This window comes from Oncorhynchus kisutch, linkage group LG15 (genome assembly GCF_002021735.2).
Source record: "Oncorhynchus kisutch isolate 150728-3 linkage group LG15, Okis_V2, whole genome shotgun sequence".
Classification (NCBI taxonomy): domain Eukaryota; kingdom Metazoa; phylum Chordata; class Actinopteri; order Salmoniformes; family Salmonidae; genus Oncorhynchus; species Oncorhynchus kisutch.
The window spans coordinates 71550268-71565944 of record NC_034188.2 but is presented as its reverse complement, the minus strand read 5'-3'; the positions used below and the strand labels follow the sequence as shown (position 1 = coordinate 71565944).

At 44.4% G+C, this 15677-nt stretch overlaps 1 protein-coding gene across 5 annotated transcripts in view; it reads left to right on the top strand.

Annotated features, from left to right (window-relative positions):
* The window catches only part of LOC109905819 (kinase suppressor of Ras 1), a 61904-nt gene that overhangs the window by 31221 nt on the left and 15006 nt on the right, over positions 1-15677 (top strand). For 3 of the 5 annotated variants that reach the window (XM_020503442.2, XM_020503441.2, XM_020503443.2), the window contains 4 exons: positions 12411-12558; positions 12665-13070; positions 13262-13398; positions 13636-13705. In XM_020503442.2, coding sequence (XP_020359031.1) covers positions 12411-12558; positions 12665-13070; positions 13262-13398; positions 13636-13705 — 761 coding nt within the window. Of the gene's footprint in view, positions 1-7816; positions 7945-12410; positions 12559-12664; positions 13071-13261; positions 13399-13635; positions 13706-15677 lie in introns of those variants that run through there. The other 2 variants (XR_004203183.1, XM_020503444.2) reach the window with 1 other exon arrangement.

The window sequence follows — 15677 nt, the reverse complement described above, 5'->3', positions numbered from 1 at the left end:
AACAGTTGAAACTGGAGCAGCAGCACGGCCAGGTGGACTGGGGACAGCAAGGAGTCATCATGTCAGGTAGTCCTGAGGCACGGTCCTCAGGACCTTGGCTCAGGTCCTCCGAGAGACAGAAAGAAAGAGAGAAAGAGAGAATTAGAGAGAGCACACTTAAATTCACACAGGACACCGAATAGGACAGGAGAAGTACTCCAGATATAACAAACTGACCCTAGCCCCCCGACACATAAACTACTGCAGCATAAATACTGGAGGCTGAGACAGGAGGGGTCAGGAGACACTGTGGCCCCATCCAAGGACACCCCCGGACAGGGCCAAACAGGAAGGATATAACCCCACCCACTTTGCCAAAGCACAGCCCCCACACCACTAGAGGGATATCTTCAACCACCAACTTACCATCCTGAGACAAGGCCAAGTATAGCCCACAAAGATCTCCGCCACGGAGACCCACTCCAATTTGCTTACTGCTCCAACAGATCCATTGCTCTCAACACTGCCCTCATCCACCTAGATAAGATGACTACCTATGTGAGAATGCTGTTCATTGTCTACAGCTCAGTGTTCAACACCATTATCCCCTCCAAGCTTGTCACCAAGCTTAGGACTCTGGGTCTGAACACCTCCCTCTGCAAATGGATCCTAGACTTCCTGACGGGCCAACCCCAGGTGGTGAGTGTAGGCAACATCACCTTCACCACGCTGACCCTTAACACAGCGGCCCAAGGGTGGGGGATGGGGTGCTTAGTCCCCTGCTGTACTCCCTGTTCACCCACGACTTTGTGGCCACACTCGACTCCAACACCATTATCAAGTTGGCTGATGACACGACTGTGGTAGGCGTAATCACCGGCGACGATGAATCAGCCTACAGGGAGGAGGTCAGTGACCTGGCAGTATGGTCAGCAAGACGAAGAAGCTGATGGGGCGCGACAGTGTCTCTTCGCCCTCAGGAGGTTGAAAAAGTTTGACAGTTGTACCATTGAAGCATATTAACTGGCTGCATCACTGCTAGGTATGGCAATAGCACCACCCTCCATCGCATGGCGCTACAGAGGGTTGTGTGGACAGCCCAGTATATCACTGGGGCCGAGCTCCCTCCCATCTAGGACCTCTATATCAGGCGTTGTGAAAAGAAGGCCCTGAAAATCATGAAAGACCCCACCCTCCCAAGCCATAGTCTATTTTCTCTGCTACCACACGGCAAGAGGTACCTGTGCATGAAGTCTGACAACAACAGGCTCTTGAACATCTTCTATCCTTAAGCAATAGAACTGATAAATAAATACACAGACTGAGTTTACCTTGTACATTTATTACATTTTAGTCAATTAGCAGACATTCTTATTCAGAGCAACTTACAGTAGTTAGTGCATAGATTTTCTTTGTACTGGTCCACCATGGGAATCAAACCCAAAGCCCTGGCATTGCAAGCATTGCTCTACCAACTGAGCTACACGGGTAGACCTATTAATTCAATATTTGCACTGTCTCAAAGCACACTCCCAGGGCCACACACACACACACACACACACACACACACACACACACACACACACACACACACACACACACACACACACACACACACACACACACACACACACACACACACACACACACACACACACACACACACACACACACACACACACACACACACACACACACACACACACACACACACACACACACACACACACACACACACACACACACACACACACACACACACACACACACACACACACACACACACACACACACACACACACACACACACACACACACACACACACACACACACACACACACACACACACACACACACACACACACACACACACACACACACGGCGGCAGGGTAGCCTAGTGGTTAGAGCGTTGGACTAGTAACCGAAAGGTTGCAAGTTCGAATCCCCGAGCTGACAAGGTACAAATCTGTCGTTCTGCCCCTGAACCCACTGTTCCAAGGCCGTCATTGAAAATAAGAATTTGTTCTTAACTGACTTGCCTAGTAAAATAAAGGTAACATTTAAAAAATATTAAAAACACACACACAAACACTCACTCCATCATCATCATCATTTTCTCACTCGCACATACATTTAAACTGCACATACATTTATACTTTCATGCATGTTAACATTAGAAGCCTCCTCCCTAAGTTTATTTTATTCACTGCTTTGCAACACTCCACCAACCCTGATGTGCTAGCCGTGTCTGAATCCTGGCTTAGGAAGGCCACCAAAAATCTTGGAATTTCCATCCCTAAGAATAACATTTTACGACAAGACAGAACTGCCAAAAGGGGCAGAGTTGCAATCTACTGCAGAGATAGCCTGCAGTTCTGCCATACAATCCAGGTCTATGCCCAAACAATTCTAGCTTCTAATTTTGAAAATCCACCTTTCCAGAAACAAGTCTCTCACAGTTGCCACTTGTTATAGACCCCCTTCAGCCCCCAGCTGTGCCCTGGACACCATATGTGAATTGATTGCCCCCCCCCCCCCCCATCTATCTTCAGAGTTCGTACTTTTAGGTGACCTAAACTGGGACATGCTTAACACCCGTCCTACAATCTAAACTAGATGCCCTCAATCTCACACAAATTATCAAGGAACCTACCAGGTACAACCCTAAATCCGTAACCATGGGCACCCTCTTAGATATCATCCTGACAAACTTGCCCTCTAAATACACCTCTGCAGTCTTCAACCAGGATCTCAGCGATCACTGCCTTATTGACTGTGTGCGTAATGGGTCCACGGTCAAACAACCACCCCTCATCACTGTCAAACGCTCACTAAAACACTTCAGCGAGCAGGCCTTTCTAATCAACCTGGCCCAGGTATCCTGGAAGGGTATAGACCTCATCCCGTCAGTAGAGGATGCCTGCTTGTTCTTTAAAAGTACTTTCCTCACCATCTTAAATAAGCATGCCCCATTCAAAAAATGTAGAACTAAGAACAGATATAGCCCTTGGTTCACCCCAGACTTGACTGCACTTGGCCAGCACAGAAAATTCCTGTGGCGTTCTGCATTAGCATCGAATAGCCCCCACGATATGCAACTTTCAGGGAAGTCAGTAACCAATATATTCAGTCAGTTAGGAAAGCTAAGGCTAGCTTTTTCAAACAGAAATTTGCATCCTGTAGCACTAATGTAGCACCTCGGACTCTTTTCTCTGAATATATCAATGATGTCGCTCTTGTTGCTGGAGATTCTCTGATCCACCTCTACGCAGACGACACCATTCTGTATTAATCTGGCCCTTCTTTGGACACTGTGTTAACAAACCTCCAAACGAGCTTCAATGCCATACAACACTCCTTCCATGGCCTCCAACTGCCTTTAAATGCTAGTAAAACTAAATGCATCCTCTTCAACCGATTGCTACCCGCACCCTCCCACCTGCCCGACTAGCATCACTACTCTGGACAGTTCTGACTTAGAATATGTGGACAACTACAAATTCTTAGGTGTCTGGTTAGACTGTAAACTCTCCTTCCAGACTCACATTAAGCATCTCCAATCCAAAATTAAATCTAGAATCGGCTTCCTATTTCACAATAAAGCCTCCTTCACGCATGCTGCCAAACATACCCTCGTAAAACTGACTATCCTGACGATCATTGACTTCAGCAATGTAATTTACAAAATAGCCTCCAACACTCTACTCAGCAAACTGGATGTAGTCTATCACAGTGCCATTCGTTTTGTCACCAAAGCCCCATATACTACCCACTACTGCGACCTGTATGCTCTCGTTGACTGACTATGCTCGCTACATATTCGTCGCCAAACCCACTGGCTCCAGGTCATCTATAAGTCTTTGCTAGGTAAAGCCCCGACTTATCTCAGCTCATTGGTTACCATAGCAACACCCTCCCGTAGCACGCGCTCCATTAGGTATATTTCACTGGTCACCCCCAAAGTCAACACTTCCTTTGGCCGCCTTTCCTTCCAGTTCTCTGCTGACAATGACTGGAACGAATTGCAAAAATCACTGAAGCTGGAATCTTATATCTCCCTCTCTATCTTTAAGTATCAGCTATCAGAACAGCTTACCGATCACTGCACCTGTACACAGCCAATCTGTAAATAGCACACCCAACTACCTCATCCCCATATTGTTATTTATCTTCTTGCTCTTTTGCACCCCAGTATCTCTACTTGCACATCATCATCTGCACATCTATCACTCCAGTGTTTATGCTAAATTGTAATTATTTAGCTTCTAAGGCCTATTTATTGCCTTACCTCCCTACTCTTCTACATTTGCACACACTGTACATAGATTTTTCTATTGTGTTATTGACTGTATGTTTGTTTATGTGTAACTCTGTGTCGTTGTTTTTGTCGCACTGCTTTCCTTTATCTTGGTCAGGTCGCAGTTGTAAATGAGAACTTGTTCTCAACTGGCCTCCCTGCTTAAATAAAAAAAAATAATACAAAATACTGACTCTACACACCTGCACACCCACTCACCCCTCACCCACTCACCCACTCACATACAAGCTGCTGCTACTCTGTTTATCTTATATCCTAATGCCAAGTCACTTACCCTATAAGTATTTTGTTTCCCTGCACATGTAAATACAGTATTGGAACTGACTATTTAAATATTTCTTGCATATAGCATGCTTACTTATTTACTTTATTGTGTATTTCATATAGCTTATTCTTATTTCTCATGTGTTTTGTTCTGGTGATACATTTTTGTTGATTATTGCATTGTTGGGTTATGAGTTTTTAAGAAAAGCATTTCACTATACTTGTGAATGTGACATTAAAATGTGAAACTTGCCTTGCCAAGTCCTGGTGGTGACAATGACCATAGGAGTTAGGAAGACAGCACAAACAGATCTCAGGCTAGGCTATAAAAGATCTCAGATAATGAGCGCTCTTCTCCCAGCCCTCAGCCATTGTAAACCTTGGGAGATTTGAGAGAGAGGGAGGCTTTGTCCCCGGCTCAGCGCTGCCACTGTTTACACAGGAAGAAGTGAGGAATGGCCCTCAGGGCAGAGCCCAGATCAGGCGTGCCTCTTTGCCACATTTGCATGACTGGACAGTTTAGGAAAATGTATGAAGAGGCAGTGATAACCAGGGGGAAAAAGTTTTGTTTAGTTAGCATCAACTAATATCATATTTTTTCCATTTGTTCCTGATATTTACTAATTTACAGCTACCTAAAACACTTGGGACTTGCTTGTGTAAAACTTCAACTAATGGGGGATGTCAGTATGTGTTAAGGATGATTTGGGTAGGGTAGCCTAGTGGTTAGAGCGTTGGACTAGTAACCAAAAGGTTGCAAGTTCAAATCCCCGAGCTGACAAGGTACAAATCTGTTGTTCTGCCCCTGAACAGGCAGTTAACCCACTGTTCCTAGGCCGTCATTGAAAATAAGAATTTGTTCTTAACTGACTTGCCTGGTTAAATAAAGGTAAAATAAAGAAAAAAAATTGGTGTCAGCATGGGACCAGACTGAATCAACACATGTATGAAGAACCAGGGGTTAGTTTGTGTAATCTCAGGTCAGCTGCAGTAACAGGGAACACATAAAAGTATGTCTCTCAAGGAAGAGAGGAAAGAGGTCGGTCAGAGCAGAAAAAGTACAAAGGACCTCAACAAAACTTCTGTTTCCTGAGCCCTTGTGGAAGATACAGTTGAAGTCAGAAGTTTACATATACTTATGTTAGAGTCATTAAAACTGTTTTCAACCACTCCACAAATGTCTTGTTATCAACTATAGTTTTGGCAAGTCGATTAGGACATCTACTTTGCGCATGACACAAGTCATTTCTCGAACAATTTTTGACAGACAGATTATTTCACTTATAATTCACTGTATCACAATTCCAGTGGGTCAGACGTTTACATACACTAAGTTGCCGGTGCCTTTAAACAGCTTGGAAAATTCCAGAAAATTATATCATGGCTTTAGAAGCTTCTGATAGGCTAATTGACATCATTTGAGTGTATTGGAGGTGTACCTGTGGATGTATTTCAAGGCCTACCTTCAAACTCAGTGGCTCTTTGCTTGACATCATGGGAAAATCAAAAGAAATCAGCCAAGACCTCAGAAAAACCATTGTAGTCTGGTTCATCCTTGGGAGCCATTTCCAAATGCCTGAACATACCACGTTCATCTGTACAAACAATAGCTCGCAAGTATAAACACCATGGGACCACGCAGCCGTCATACCGCTCAGGAAGGAGAGGCGTTCTGTCTCCTAGAGATTAATGTACTTTGGTGCGAAAAGTGCAAATCAATCCCAGAACAACAGCAAAGGACCTTGTGAAGATGCTGGAGGAAACAGGTACAAAAGTATCTATATCCACAGTAAAATGAGTCCTATATCGACATATCCTGAAAGGCTGCTCAGCAAGAAAGAAGCCACTGCTCCAAAACCACCATAAAAAAGCCAGACTACGGCTTGCAAATGTACATGGGGACAAAGATCGTACTTTTTGGAGAAATGTCCTCTGGTCTAACTGTTTGGCCATTGTTATGTTTGGAGGAAAAAGGGGGAGGCTTGCAAGCCGAAGAACACCATCCCAACCGTGAAGCACGGGGGTGGCAGCATCATGTTGTGGGTGTGCTTTGCTGGAGGAGGGACTGGTGCACTTCACAAAATAGATGGCATCATGAGGAGGAGAATTATGTGGATATATTGAAGCGTCATCTCAAGACATCAGTCAGGAAGTTAAAGCTTGGTCGCAAATGGCTCTTCCAAATGGACAATGACCCCAAGAATACTTCCAAAGATGTGGCAAAATGGCTTAAGGACAAGGTATTGGAGTGGCCATCACAAAGCCTTGACCTCAATCCTATAGAAAATTTGTGAGCAGAACTGAAAATGTGTGTGTGAGCAAGGAGGCCTACAAACCTGACTCAGTTACACCAGTTACACCAATTTAAAGGCAATGCTTCCAATTACTAATTGAGTGTATTTAAATTTCTGACCCACTGGGAATGTGATGAAAGAAATAAAAGCTGAAATAAATAATTCTCTCTACTATTATTCTGACATTTCACATTTTTTAAATAAAGTGGTGATCCTAACTGACTTAAGACAGGGAATTTTTACTTGGATTAAATGTCAGGAATTGTGAAAAACTGAGTTTAAATGTATTTGGCTAAGGTGTATGTAAACTTCCGACTTCAACTGTATATCCCCTAACTACCCCCCCCCCCCCCCCCTCCCTCTCTCTCTTTCTCTTCCCGTCTCACTATCCCCGGTTCTCTGGTCTTAAGGCCAGCCTTAGTCTTATCTGGAGCGTCCAAGACGATGGCCTGTGGAGAAATGCTAGTGTTCATAGGAAGTGGAGGCAGTCTTCTGAGATTGGGTGGCAAAGCACTGATTAGTTATGGTTCTCTCCTTGTCTTCATGGTCCTGTCTGGCGGAAGGACTTCCTGAGCCATCCGATATTGAGAGAGATATATGAATCAACCCCATCAAGTAGTTTCTATGGCTCTTACACTTGAGGTCACTGGCTGCATTCTGCACAGCTTATCTGTTGAGATTCTCTAATACTGTTTCTAGCAGTCTCCCATTCCACTACGGCTGCTTTGTGGGGTTACTAGGGCCACTGTGTTTGGCGGCTTGCTGTTGTGTTGGGCTACTCTGTAGGGCTTCCCTATTATGCCTAGCATGGAGATATTCTGTTAGGCCCAATGCCTGATGCACCGCTTTGGCATGCCAGAAGCAAACTGACAGGCTGGCTATCTGGCAGAGCCTGCTTGGAAAGAAAAGAGAGAGACAGGGAAGGAGGGAGGGAAGGGAGGGAGGGACTGAGGGAGTGAGCGAGAGAAAAAAAACAGTGTGTGAGACTGCGCTCAGGAGACACTGTCACAGTGTTTTTGACAGTGTTTTGGAGCACTAGGGATATCACTGGGACATTAGAGAAGACAAAGTCCATAAGGAGCACATGGTACGTACTACAGGAAAGCTTTTGAACAATCTACTGAAGGAAAGCCTTTTGTATAGCATAGCAACATGGCTTTTTTTTACCAGGTGTTTCCTGTTAGCCAGAGGTGTCTTACTAGAGAGTGACTTGTTTCCGCAGTGCTGATAGACCGTAGCTCTGTGTAGACTAAATACGTTATTAGCTGATAATACTGTGTTAGTACACAAGACATGGGATTTAGTAGCACAGAGAAGATTACTGTTGTTGAGTCTGGCCTCTTTTAATTTGAGGATTTAAGAGGCGGTTGTTCTGTTTAGTTTGTTGACGTTAATAGGTTTTAGTATGCTCCCGTCTGTGTGTGTGTGTGTGTGTGTTCATGTGTGTTCCTTGCGAAGTTTATTTCTCTTTGTCTAGTATTTCATTTCACTCCAGATACGAACTTATACATACGAACAACAAATTACAGACACACACAAACAATGACAACATCTCATCTGCCCAGACCCGCATGCTCACACCCCCATCCCTAGTGCCTGCATTACTGTTTGCCACTTGGCCTTAAATTGTATCAATTTGTTTTTCCTCAGTTTCCCATGCTATTTCAATATTTCAATAATTAAATCATTTGATTTTTCTGTTGTGTTAATAATGGCGGATTGATTTATTTCTACTTTTTTTGTATATGTTTTTTCAAGATGAGTGATGAGAAGAGAATCACCCAGCCCATTGGGTATCTCAGTACACCCCATAAGTTTCTACGTATTCCAGTAGCTTCCAGTAGCTAGGCTGATTAGTGTGTTCACCTCCTGGCTCACGTGTATATGTTGTGTGTCTGGGTGAGTGTGTTTCTTTGATGATTTATAGAAAGGGGCTTGTATTGGGTTATTAAATCATTAAGAGTCTATTGACCCACCAGGGCGTTAATCTAAGTAACATAATAAAAAAATTCCCATCAAAATCCGTCAGTTTAAGCTAGAGATATCAATTTATTTTGCATGGGCTGCGGCTCAATCCGCCACATCCCCCTATGTTGGCCTTCCTCATCTGAGGTGGAAGGTGGCCGAGCTACACCGGTGTTTGTCAGACCATGAGACATCACAAAAATCGGTCTTCTCACAAAACGTCTGTCGAGTCCGAACGGTTTGGCCTACACTCTATGGAAAGATGGGGTTCTCCATTTTGCTCTACTACCCCCACAAGTGTCACAGACTCGTCTGAAGATAACCTATACAAATGAATAGAAGTATGGACGTAGTTTTGTGCCAACAAAAATAAGGGGTTAAATATGTGTAGAAAAACTATATATACCATATTTCCTTAGCTTTCTTACTGTATACCTCCTCCATATATGACAGACACTTCAGAACCTTATTCCTTATGATTGATTTTTGGACTGTCTTTTTTGCCATTTATGAATGCGTTTCTATGGGCTATAGTAGTAAACGTCTTGAACTTTTAGAGGTTTAATGGGTGCAGGTAGCAAACGGATGAGATAAGGGGTTTGTGTGTGTGGTCATGGTGTGTGTGGTCATGTGTCTGTTTGTGGTAAGGGACCGTTTAGTTGAGTTGTTTTTGTCGACCTCTCTCTCTCCCTCTGCTTCTGTGTAGTCAGTCATCTGTTCTATCATTATTAGGTTACGTCAACACCAAACACAGCCAGTCATAGCATGCCCAGAAAGGCTGACACCCAGGCAACGATATGTGTCAGCCTTTTCATAGCTTTCAGTTTGAAGTTCTGGCCTGCCCCACACACAGTATCATAACCCACAGCACACAGTATGTGTGTGTGTGTGTGTCTCTCTCTCACACACACACACACCTGCTATGTGTGGTCTGCAGTGTGCGTGTGTACATTCAACAGATGAGTTGGTCAGGTTCTACTGACATGACAGTGCAGTTGGTTGAGATTGTGTCATATCGCCCGAAGATAAAGAGTTTAAAGGTACCTTCAAGCAAAACCATATCCCCATTAGACACCTTGCTTCCTGGTGAATTTCCAGCTCAGCTTGTCTTTTGTTGTGGGTAACAAGTCTGTCTGCTGATAAGAAGAACGTGACTCCCTGGAAAAACAAATCATTCTATGGAGGGGTTGAGTTCCATGGTAGACCATTGCACCCCAATACACATCAAGTGCAACAGTGCTTATTGAAGAAGTAATACCTTAGGCAATAGGCATGACGGGCAAATAAGTTATCAGGTTTTAATGGGGAGGTTCCAGCCAGGGGCTCTGTATCCTGGGACTCTCCTCTCACCATCTGCCTAGATACAGATACTGATAAAGTAGCCCTGGTCCGCTGCCACCCACACCACCCTCCCTTTGATCCTGCTACTACTGGAATAAGTGGGCACTTATCTAAGCCTCTGGTCCTAACCATGTCCCTTACAGAAATACCTTGTTGTTATTAATCTGTACATAAAAGTGATTAAGTTCTTTAACACTAATTATACAAGCTGTTGAATTGATTACCTATTTCTGCCACGTGTGCATGCATTCACACACACAAGCACCCATGCACACACATACCCATGCACACACATACCCATGCACACACACACACACAAATACACACACACACACTACACTATCTGTCAATATGATAGCAAAAGGCTGGCTGGCTGGCTGGGTTCCTCCAGGGCCCACACACAGCCTGTACCAATCCTGCTAGTTTATTTCTGTTAAGCAAAACAAAAGGGTCCAAAATAACAACGACAGGCTAAAAATAGAACCCGTCTGTTGTCACCAGTTGCCCAACCCTAGGCCCTGCTGTGAAGGCCAGTGGTTCTTAGGGGGTGAGGGAGTCCGTGTGAGGTCTTGGAAAAGGTGGCCTATTATTCTACAGCTGTGTAGTCTCAGTGCTTGTCTAAGCTGCTGACTCTGAATGTTAATTGCATTGAGGTCCATTGTTGTGTGGACATAGTAACGTTATGGTCAGCTAGGTTATTGGGAATAGGCTTTAGGAAGTAGAATTAGGATTTCCAGGTCTCATCATTTCAGTGACGCAGGGAAATAAACCACCTTTTTATTTCCATGGTATTGTTAGGTACTACAGTAAAAGGAGCATACCACAGTAAGAAACTAGACAAGGGGCCTTTGAAGTTGACTCAAGCCCCAGTTTTCCCAAGCAGCATTGATATGACTGTAGAAACATATACTTAGTGGATCTCCAGATCGTGACTATAACTAATAGACCTAGATAATATCCAACTCCTCAGTCTCCTGCGTCACTCACTGAGCCAAACACCACTTCATGCTTCCTTTTGTCCGTTTCCTCCATTTACCATGGAGACAATGCAGGAAGCTATTGGTTGCCAGGCGATTAAGCCTCCATCCCAGAAACCTCCCTCCCCCGCTACTCTGGTTAGTACGGTCCACTGGGCTGAGGACGGTCGCCGGGGAGACCAGAGGTGTGAGAATTCATTCCAGGGAAGCAATGGGGGATGTTGGTGGTATATGGGTTGGTATAAGCCTTCTTTTTATGGCTTGCCAGTAGATTCTGGAATTCACCAGTCCAGCACTGGGGTACCTCATCTCAGAAACCTTTGAGTGAACTATACTGAACAAAAATATAAACACAAAATGCAACAATTTCAAATATTTTACTGAGTTACAGTTCATATGAGGAAATCAGTCAATTTAAATAAATTCCTTAGGCCCTAATCTATGGATTTTACATGACTACCAAATTTTCTAAAATAATGTTGGAGGTGGCTTATGGTAGAGAAATTAACATAAAATTATCTGGCAACAGCGCTGGTGGACATTCCTGCAGTCAGCATGCCAATTGCATGCTCCCTCAAAACTTGAGACATCTGTGGCATTGTGTTGTGTGACAAAACCGCACATTTTAGAGTGGCCTTTTATTTTCCCCATTGTGCACCTGTGCAAACATCTTGCTGTTCAGCTTCTTGATATACCACACCTATCAGGTGGATGGATTATTTTGGCAAACGAGAAATGCTCACTAACAGGGATGTAAACAAATTTGTGCACAACATTTTTGAGAAATAAGCTTTTTGTGCATATGCAACACTTCTGGGATCTTTTATTTTAGCTCATGGAACATGGGATCAACACTTTACATGTTGTGTTTTTATTTTTTTTCAATGTAGCTATCCCTTTAAGGATAGTGTTTTTCACTGGACTTGAAATAGCCACCAAGTAACCTCTAGAGTGACCAAATGTCACATCTTACACAATGTCCCCCACTCCCTGCCTGCCTTGGAGTGACACAGGGTTGACGCAGTCCTGTCTGAAGGTTGGGTTGATAGTTTGTCACAGCACGTCTGTGTAGAATGTCATAGCAACTTGTCTGGGAGAACCACATACACACATTGCCCACGTCTCTCTCTCTCTCCCCTTTCTCTTTACTTCATCTCTGGCACACATACCTCCCTGCCTAAGTCTTCTACCCATCTGTTTCAGGTCTCCTTCCATCCTTTCCCATTCTCATCCTCTCTCCATCTCTCTCTCTCTCTCACTCTCTGTCCAGGCTGTACCAGTGAAGCTGTCCCTGGATGCTTTGCTGCAGATGTCCAGTTGTCAGGTGCAGGACACCATGAGACGGCTGGGCTCCAACCCAGAGGAATGCTCTCGACTCACCGTTGCCCTCTCCTGCCTGAAGAATGCTACTGAGATCGGTCAGTTACACCGTTATGTTACACCGTTCTGTCATTAATAACAGTGCTTATTGATGCTGTGTGCTCTGTAGTTTAGTACTATTTGTAACTCTGACCTCTGCTTTAGGTGGGGACATCAGGGAAGACACAGGAACCTTGATAACAGAGTCGCCCCGCTGTGACAGTAACACATTACCTCCTCTGGACCGTCGCCCCTCCCCCGCCACACTACCCTGTGGCCCCATCCTCAGTCCCCACACCCATGCCCGTTCTGTCTCTGTGACTGTTGTACCCTGTGTGGACGATAAGGGGCATAAAGTCTACACAGGCGACATGACGGACACCTTCCCCTCCTCGCCACTGCTCCTCTCCAATTTCCCTCCCTCCAAGAGACGCACCAAGCACCCCCCACGTGTGCCCCCACCCCCCTCCCGAATGCTGCTGCATCTCCCCTTCAACATCACCCTCACACGCAGCAAGAGCCACGAGTCACAGCTGGCCAATCGCATAGAAGAGCCAGTGCCCAACAACAAGTGGGTGTTTCTCTAGTCTGTCTTCTGAAATTAATTAAGGCAGCTATTTTGTGTTTTCTCTGTTGAATATGAGTGGCCATTTTCATCGCAAGTGTGAGTGTTTGAGTCAAAACCTATGGAATGAGTTGGTTTCTGTGTGAATGATGTGTCTGTTCTCTGAGTGACCCACACAGCTAGCCCACTCTCTGCAGGAGGGGGAAGAAGAATAAGCTGCTCCTGAACGTGCACATCAACAGTAGCAGTGGGAACGAGTGTGAAGACTCCGCCTGCACCCCTGGTCCGGCCACCACCCCCTACACCCTCCCAGGCACCCCCACGCTGCTCGAACGTGAGTCCTGCTGCCCCACTGGAACCTGGGAACTCTGCCGTTCTGCGTTTCCCTTTCTTTTCCTCCCTTTCTGTTTCCCTCATACTCAATTAGAACTCCATCACTTTTCTCCTGTCTTTCTTTCTCCCACTCTTTTTTTCTCTCTCTCTCTTCCCCCACCTCCCTCTTGCTATCTCCTGTCCTCTGTTCCCCTTTGTCTAGCTCCTCTCACACTCCCTCCCTCTCATTTCCTTCCAGATAACCTGGCATTGCACCGGGGGTCTCCACAGATAATGAGGAGAGATATCGGCCTCTCTGTAACACACAGGTAGGACACATCATCACCATACTTACGTATCTATTGTTTAAACCTTAGAGGCCCTCTGGGTCTTAGTGGAGTACAGTTGAAGTCGAAAGTTTGCAGACACATTAGCCAAATATATTTTAACTCAGTTTTTCACAATTCCTGACATTTCATCTTAGTAAAAAAAATCCCTGTCTTCAATCAGTTAAGATCACTACTTTATTTTAAGAATGTGAAATGTCCAAATAATAGTAGAGAGAATGATTTTATTTCTTTCATCGTATTCCCAGTGGGTCAGAAGTTTACATACACCCAATTAGAATTTGGTAGCATTGCCTTTAAATTGTTTAACTTAGGTCAAACGTTTCGGGTAGCCTTCCACACGCTTCCCACAATAAGTTGAGTGTAACGGATTTCCTCCTCTTCGTCTGAGGAGGAGTAAGGATCGGACCAAAGCGCAGCGTGGTAAGTGTTCATGATGATTTCAATTAAAGAAAGCACTGAACACTGATTCAAACCGATAACGTGAATTTACAAAAACCGAAACAGTACCATGTGGCCCAAACACTCACACGGAAACAAACACCCACAAACCAAAAGTGAAACCCAGGCTACCTAAGTATGATTCTCAATCAGAGACAACTAATGACACCTGCCTCTGATTGAGAACCATACTAGGCCAAACACAAAAACCAACATAGAAAAACCAACATAGACTGCCCACCCCAACTCACGCCCTGACCATACTAAAACAAAGAATAAAATAACAGAACTATGGTCAGAACGTGACATTGGGTGAATTTTGGCCCATTCCTCCTGACAGAGCTGGTGTAACTGAGTCAGGATTGTAAAGGAAGGAAAAGGAAATTAAGTTCATGTATATATAATTTGATATACAGAAGAATATACATAACTGTCTTATGATTTATATTATCTTGTTTGATATTGTAAATTTAATTGCTTGCTCGCACACGCTTTTTCAGTTCTGCCCACAAATTTTCTATAGGATTGAGGTCAGGGCTTTGTGATTGCCACTCCAATAGCTTGACTTTGTTGTACTTAAGCCATTTTGCCACAACTTTGGAAGTATTCTTGGGGTCATTGTCCATTTGGAAGAGCCATTTGCGACCAAGCTTTAACTTCCTGACTGATGTCTTGAGATGTTGCTTCAATATATCCACATAATTTTCCTCCTCATGATGCCATCTATTTCGTGAAGTGCACCAATCCCTCTTGCAGCAAAGCACCCCCACAACATGATGCTGCCACCCCCATGCTTCAAGGTTGGGATGGTGTTCTTCGGCTTGCTTGCATGCCTCCCCCTTTTTCCTCCAATCATAACGATGGTCATTATTGCCAAACAGTTTTATTATTGTTTCATCAGACCAGAGGACATTTCTCCAAAAAGTACATTCTTTGTCCCCATGTACAGTTGCAAACCGTAGTCTGGCTTTTTTTATGGCGGTTTTGGATCAGTGGCTTCTTCCTTGCTGAGCGGCCTTTCAGGTTATGTCGATATAGGACTCGTTTTACTGTAGATATAGATACTTTTGTACCTGTTTCCTCCAGCACCTTCACAAGGTCCTTTGCTGTTGTTCTGGGATTGATTTGCACTTTTCTCACCAAAGTACGTTCATCTCTAGGAGACAGAACACGTCTCCTTCCTGAGTGGTGTGATGGCTGCGTGGTCCCATGGTGTTTATACTTGCGTGTGTCACGTTCTGACCTTAGTTCTTTTGTTATGTCTTTGTTTTAGTATGGTCAGGGCGTGAGTTGGGTGGGTTGTCTATGTTTTAGTATGGTCATGGAGTGAGTTGGGTGGGTTGTTTTAGTATGGTCAGGGCGTGAGTTGGGTGGGTTGTCTATGTTTTAGTATGGTCAGGGCGTGAGTTGGGTGGGCTGTCTATGTTTTAGTATGGTCATGGAGTGAGTTGGGTGGGTTGTTTTAGTATGGTCAGGGCATGAGTTGGGTGGGTTGTCTATGTTTTAGTATGGT